This window comes from Haliaeetus leucocephalus, unplaced genomic scaffold, assembly GCF_000737465.1.
Source record: "Haliaeetus leucocephalus isolate CR32 unplaced genomic scaffold, Haliaeetus_leucocephalus-4.0 Scaffold273, whole genome shotgun sequence".
Classification (NCBI taxonomy): Eukaryota; Metazoa; Chordata; class Aves; order Accipitriformes; family Accipitridae; genus Haliaeetus; species Haliaeetus leucocephalus.
The window spans coordinates 881,210-888,595 of NW_010972709.1; the positions used below are offsets into that span (position 1 = coordinate 881,210).

Here is a 7,386-nt window from a genome sequence, read left to right on the forward strand (position 1 = left end):
CCCGGTCAAGGCCCTCCAGGCCCCGGGGCCAGGGCTCCCGGCCGGGCCTCAGCCCGCTCCCGAGGGGAACCGCAGTTTTCTGGCGCCGGGGCCGGGTTGCGGAGCTCGGCCTGGTTTTCGGGCGTCCCCGAGGAAGGGGGCTCCCGTGGGGCCCTGTCGAGCACCGGGTTTTCTCGGTGGGACTGCGCGGCGTGCGGGTGGGGATTGCCACCCCACCGCCCTCCGGTGCTGCCGGCCGGCGGCACACGGCTTGTCCGCCGCCGGGTCGCCGGCACGGCGGCACTCGCCTCTCGGGAGCCGGTTCGGCTCACGGTTGAAGTTGCCAGAAGAGCCGAGGCTTGTTTTAGCTCAGCTTGCCGGGACCGTGGGTGACGGCCCGGTGACGCCTCCGCCACACGGCTGGACGGGGCGAGGGCAGGACGGGATGAGCAGCCAGCCCTACCCAGAGGTCACGGCCAGCGCTGGTGCCAGGGCTGGAGCTGGCAGAGGGAGGGGATGCTCTGCCCCACAGGCAGGCTCTCCGGCCCTGCCAGCTGCACGCTCAGAAAACCGAAGGCAGCGACTAGACCTTTAACCAGGTCTCTTCTTTTCCCGAGTTAGTCTGGTTGCGCCATGGGGTTTGTGAAACACGAGAGGAGATGTTTGCGTCTTTTCCCACTCACAGTTTTTGGATTATGCAGGCTAGAACAGCAGCTTCCGATTAGCCACGAGTCACAAAAGCCCTGTGCAGTGCCAGCTACCAGCTGCACAAACCCTTTGAGAGTCTCCGAGAAGCATCCATGAGCAAATCCCATCCAGAGGCATCTCATAATGCCGAGGACAGGGGTACCTTACCAGCACAGGAGGTCAAACTCTGGGACCAATGTACTGGAGGCAGGTGGAGCTGCCTCAAGGTGATATATCACCACCTGGTCGTGGTGGTGATGGGGCTGGCAGGGGGCTGAGAAGTGAAGCGAGTTGATGCCAGACTCCGTGACACTGTCCTGTTTCTTCACAGCAATTCTCGGCGCTGACTGAAGTGCTCTTCCGCTTTCTAATGGAGCCCAAGGAGGTAAGGCATGTGCAGAACACCGAGAAGTGTGTGAATGCAGTTCTCTGACGAGAAACCTGCAGAGGTAAGATCGTGTCCTTGCTTTTTCTCTTGGGCAGGTAGAAAGGTTTCTGACTCAGCTCTCAGACTTTGCCACCATGAATAAAATCAGCTTGGGCCCCCTGAAAAACATTGTCAAAAGTATTCTTCTGGTACCTAATGGTAAGTGATACATTTGCATATGCTGCCCTGAGGCCAAACTATTTGGTCCATTCCTGCATGCTGCTAAAGTATGTCTTCAGAAATGCGGTGCGCTTCCTTTGCACAATAAGTGCTAATGGTAGCTAATAAATGCCTTAGCATTCAAGAATCAAAAATTCTCCTATTGAAATATCCCTGTTTGGTGACTCTGGCTTTGTATTCTTTATACCCTGCCTGCAGACGCATTTCACAGGCTTAGCTAAACTCACTTAAATATCTATGCATTAAATGCAAGCACAACACTATGGCAGCGCTTGGTTTAACTTGTACCTGTAAATCCAGACCAGCACAGCCTTGTGTTGGCACTAAATCTTTGTAGGAACTTTCACCCAAGTGACCCGCTACTGCAATTCCTACAAGCACTGTTTGAGACAGGTCAGACAGTGTACACACCCCTCTAGAGTGAATGGGCTGGAAACCGGTGTGGTTCTAGGCCACGTAAAGGAGACATCCATCCTTGCAGTCTTGGTTTAGGAAAACACACACGTGTCCAGCAGTTTCTCATTCATAAATAGTGGGGAAGAAGGGCAGGGGGATTCCCCTTGAATACCCCAGACTCCAGCACTTTATGAGATTACTCTGATGCTGTGGCTGCCGTTTGACATGATAATGCATCAAACACCTCCACTACACGTTCATCCCATTGATCCTTGTTGTTATTAATAGTCCCTTGCTATTATCCTTCAGTCCTGGTTCCCCATAGCTTTCTTCACAGCAGTGAAGCCATGCACAACCGTTTCCGGCATTTGGTCTAAACTCATTCTGCTGTCTCAAGCCATTTCTTCTCTCCAGGAGTAGCAATGAATAATTTCCTTTCCTACAGCTGTCTTGGGGGTATTTAATGTGGAATCAGCATTATTCTCCCTTCTCGATTCTGGCCTAGGTGCACTCAGTCCCATCGTTCCCATTTGCGCGCACTGGCTCCAATCCCACTGTAACTTTCCGTTAGCTCTGGGATGCCACAGACAGTATCGGAACAGATTCCAGCAGATAACTTTGCCTATGTGCTACACAGACGGAAAGCCACGTGGGACTGGCAGTCTCTTTGAATTTATGAGATTCTGCTCTTGGCTTCAGAGAACAGAATCCTTGTAAACTTCCATGTGCTGCCTGTGCCCCAGAACAAAGGAGGCAGGCACAGCAGGGGAAAGTGTTATATGCACACGTTCACACCCATAATCCAAAACACAGCAGGTAGGTCAAATTAGTAGCCTGCCAGCCTTAACAGTTCTTCTTTAACAAGCAAAGCTTCTATAGGAGAGAAAGCAGCAACTTCAAAACACAACCGCTGCTGCCGTTTCCATGGATACCTGCAATGAAATCTCTCCCTCTCTCTCAGGCACTCCCAGAGCCCTGACTTTTAAAGCACTGGGCATCTGCACCGGCAGGCACAACTGTATTTCCTATCTTGAGGAGCTGTGGTTTGTTTCAAAACGCAGTCCAAGAACAGAGGCTTTCTATCGCAGGGTCTCCATCCCTGCCTTTATTTGACTCAGTAAAGATCGCTTTGACTCAGTAAAAAGTGATTTTTCTTCTTTGCATTGTTTATTCAGGTGCCCTGAAGAGGAATTTGTCTTCTGAACAAGTCAGAGCAGATTTTATTGCTCTAGGTAGGTCACCTGGCTTTCGCCAAATAAAAGATAATTAATATTTATCACATATAGTAATCTCATGTTTTCTCCCACAGGCCTCAGTGAAGAGAAAGCCAGTTATTTTGCAGAACAGGTATTGATATATTTTTGCTTGTTTCTAAGCTAACAAAATGACAGTCTTTGAGTGGGAACTTGTAAAACCCCGCTGTGATACTGAGATGTCTACGCGCTTTGGGTATGTTCTTCAAAACCAACTCAGAATTTTGATCCTCAGATAACTGATAAGGAACACTTTGCCTGATGGTACTTCTGGTCTGCCGTGGCCTTTACCTCATCGGTTTAGTGATTCCTGCACTTCTGTGTGGCTTTCATTTGATTGTTTTTCTGCTTTGCATGCTTTGAGCCCCGAGGTCATGCAGTTACAGGAACACATGACTTTTTGCGCAGATATTGTTACACTGAACGAGTGTTAAAACAAAAACAGTGAGTTTCGTTTACAGAAGTGGCAAGGCAGATGGAAATCCTAGCAGGACTCAAACATCTTTGAAAACCCTCCCAACAACATTTGTTTGCCCCTTTGCACTCCTCCACTTTTGGGCTTCTGCCATCAGTCTGCCTCATTTCTGACTTACGTTGAAATTACAGGTAACATAAATAGAGGCCTCTCTGAACTGATTGCTCGTGTGTCTTTTGCTCTTGCAGTGGAAGGTGAATTCCCCCACCCTAACACGCCTGGCTGTTGGTCAGACGCTGATGATTAACCAGCTGATAGATATGGAGTGGAAGTTTGGAGGTAGTAGAGCTAAAACATAAACTGAATGGGTTGGGAAACCCAACAGCAGCTCTCAGCTAAATAACTTTTAATTTTACAATTTAGCTAACAGATTATCTCCTTTCTTTCTGACTCACAGTGACTGCTGGGAGCAGTGAACTGGAAAAAGTGGGAAGTATCTTCTTACAGGTAAATCTCCTACATCAGAGAGAGGTCAGGTTGTAGTGCAGTTAAGGAACAAGCTGCGACCAGGCATGTGGGAAGTACTGGCTCTGAGAGGAACTAGAGGAAAGCTAGAGCTCATAGGAACAAGCTCTGCAACAGTGCATCTGCTTCAGTCTTCTGAGTGCGACTGCCAGCAGATAGCAGACATACTGCTATTTGTTTCTCTTCTGAAGACATCACGTATCACAGAAGCGTAGCCCACTCTGAAAAGCTGTTCAAAAAGCTCGATCTAGCAAAGGTCACACTGTCTTGGGGAAGGAGGGGAAATGTGATCATTTATAAGGACTTCCAGAGATCCTCCCAATGCCTAAGGAATCTATTCCTACAGTGACACTTCCCGAAAAGCCTGTCAAAGATGTGTGTGCTTTGCAGCAGTCTGCACGTCAAACTCGCAGCAGACTCCTCTACTTCTGTTTTTTCATGGTGCTCAGAATACAGGTCTCTCTGAATTAAAATACCTCTGCTTTTTCTTCCCCCAAGCTGAAGCTGGTGATTAAAAAAGGGAGCCAAATGGAAAATGTATATATAGGTGAGTTAACAGTTCTGGAGTAGAAACAAGCATTTGAGTAGGTGAACACCCGGAGCTCCCGGATGTTGCTGGAGGTGGGGGAGCTTTGGGTGCAGACCCAGCAGGGGTCACTGCGAGAGCATCGCTGGGGGATGCTGGGGCTGCTCCTGCCCTGGCCTCCTCCCGCCGCAGTCATTCTGGAAGTATTTAGGAACGCTGACTGTTGGGCAGCCTTCGCATCTTTGCATAAGTAAATATAGATATGCCGGGGAGCTGTGGAAAGCAGTCAGAGCAGCATGGCAGACGAAGAATGTAAACAATTCCCAAGCGTTGGTTCCTGTTAGGAGGATTCTAGCCTGGAACCCCACGCAGCCCAGCTAGCGTAACGAAACAGCTGCCGAGAGTCACAGTGTCTAATCCTGCCTAGTTTAGGCAAACACGAGTTGCTCTGTGGTAGCACCAGAACGGCTTTGCTGATGTTAGAAGTGTAACCTGAAATCTAAGACTTGATGCCTCTCTTTTTTTTTTTTCCTGCAGAGTTAACTTTGCCCCAGTTCTACAGTTTTCTGCATGAAATGGAACGGGTCAAAACCAGTCTGGAAAGCTTCAGCTGAAACTGCACGGGCCTGAACCGACATCTGTCCAGGATATTTAATTTCTCCTTGTGGGTCTGCAGATTTGCTCTTTCCCAGCTGACTCTAACACCCTGATAAGAGAAGACAAGGCTGTGTAACGGGCAGTGGTGCCACGGCCCAGAAGGACCCATCAATCCTTCAGAACCTGAAACTTTGGCAAGTGTGTCAAAGCAGCTACAAGTCCACTCATCTCTTTTTTTTATACTATTATGAGAAATTATGGTCAGAAATGTGTTAAAATGTATTAAAATAGCAAATAAATAAACCCATTCCCATCCTGCTGCATTTGTATCAGAATTTGATTTTGTGAGAAAAACAGAAACAGAAGCAAAGAATCGTTTTCAAACTTGGAAGAATTAAGTAGAGAGGACAAGGGAAGCAAGGAGAGCACCTAACCTCGTGAATCACTTAGCGCTTACTTTCAAGCCTCTCGCCTCTCTTGTATGGAGAAATGGATTGATTACATCCTTTCCAATCATGCCTCATTATGGAAAAGTATCTCAGTGGTGATGATTTTAAATCTTAAACAACCAAACATCTGCCTCCATGCACCGGGGGAAAAACATCTCGGGGGGGTGACTAGATAAATCTAGTTTGTGTGTGCTGGGCTCTAGCGAGCAGCTCTTTAATCGGCAGTTTGTGTGACATTGCACAGTTAGATCCAGCCCTTTTCCTGGTGGACATATGTCCAAACCCCATGAAGCGCCATTAGCTCAACATCGGGAAGCGGAGGGGTGCCCCTGACCTGACACGGGGGCAACAGAAGATGTTATGTTCACCGAGGTTCCTCCCGTGTCCAGACCATTTAATTGTCCAGTGCCTCTTGGCAGCCCGAGCTCGCTGTAGCCTCCTCCCATGGCAAAAAGCTGAACGAAGCTCCCTCTTACAGCACCTCCGTGTCCCTGATGCACTTGGTGGTTGCTGTGGAGGGAATAAACTGCAGCAGCGGGGAAGACAGCAGTGAGATACTCTCTGTTTCCAGCCTACGCTTGAAGTAATTCACTGTCCTGTGGCATCCTGCAAGTCCGCTGTGGGACAAGCAGCACTGCGGCCCCCTGCACGTGCATCTGCTTCAAGTTAAAGCCACGCACAAAAAGACAGTTTCTGTGAGAAAGGTGTCGCAAAGCTCCCTGCAACTCTCAGCTCTACCCGCAGGTTTTCAGCTTGTGGAAAACCTGGCGTTTTTCTGCACTGCATTTCATGCGGTCCTGCATGAGTGACTAGAACCGGTAACGAGTATAGGCTGAACCATGTGTTTGGGAAACAGCTCGGGGAATCCTGCTGGCAAACCTGGGGACAGTACTTGCATATTTATTTTCCCACCTATCAGGCCATTCACGAGCATTTCAAGCTTTGTCACGTGATTATGGTAAAAATTATAAATAAATAAATAAATCGTCTGAAATAGTGAGTGCCCTGTGAAATATTCCATCTCCTCTTGGGTGGCAGGAAAAGCTATTTCAGGAAGGAAGAAAAGGTCCAAAGGGCTGCTTTCTCAAGACAAAAGGAGGTTTTTTTTGCTTTACGTTTTCTGCCGCCTGTTCCTGTTATTTCTCCTCGCCCTCCCCAGTGCCAGGGCGGCACCACTCAACCCTCTCCGCTTACGGCGGGAAGTGGACCGCGGCGATGCCGCAGAAGATGCCAGGCTCAGCTGCGGGTCAGGAATCCGCCCCCCCGCCCCCTGCGCTCCCCCCCGCTGCCCGGTTGGGATTAAGCCGCTCGGGGCTGACGCACGCCGCAGCCCGCTGACCCCAAGCGCAGGGGTCACCTCCATGCTGCTCTGCAATCCCCATGGGCATCTCTGATCGGCGGCATTAGAGAGCGCCGCCGCCGTGCCGCGGCGTGACCTTCGTGCCGCCACCAGCGTTCCCCGGTACCGCGCTTTTATCCCGCGCACTTGGCTGTGCATGAGCTGAGCTGGCAGCCCCGGCAGGGAAGGGGCACGGGGAGGGAGCCGGCTCCGGCAGCACCGGCACGGGGTGACGCCGACCACGGGGGAACCGGGTTGCCTTCCTGATCGGGCCAGCCCGGGGTAAGCACGGCGCTGGAAAACGCAACACGACGGCCACGCTTCGCCCGCGCGGCACGGCCCCGGCTTTGCCACATCGCCGCCGGCGCGTGGGGCGATGGCGAACGCCCGGACCCCCGCACTGGGGCTCGGCGGACGGCGAGTACGGCCGCGGGGAGGCTTGAGCGAGCGGGGGACCGAGCCACGGCCGGGAGGGAAGGGGCTGCCGCGGTGCCGGTTTTGCCCCAGGTTTCCGGGCGGCCCCGCCGGTGCTCGGCACACGCGGCCTCTTCCGCCTGCCCGTCAAGCCCAGCCAGCCGAGAGCTAATCTCTGCGGGACAGCGGGCGCAGGGGA

General features: G+C 51.2%; 1 protein-coding gene across 1 annotated transcript; it reads left to right on the plus strand.

Moving 5' to 3' along the window:
• Window positions 1-991: 991 nt before the first annotated feature.
• Window positions 992-5,302, plus strand: COMMD7 (COMM domain containing 7; the record flags this gene model as incomplete). Its single annotated transcript, XM_010569378.1, has 8 exons — window positions 992-1,051; window positions 1,150-1,252; window positions 2,845-2,901; window positions 2,979-3,016; window positions 3,586-3,676; window positions 3,795-3,844; window positions 4,361-4,409; window positions 4,926-5,302. Coding segments are annotated over 8 exons (525 nt in total), but the record flags the coding sequence as incomplete, so codon positions are not given.
• Window positions 5,303-7,386: the final 2,084 nt, after the last annotated feature.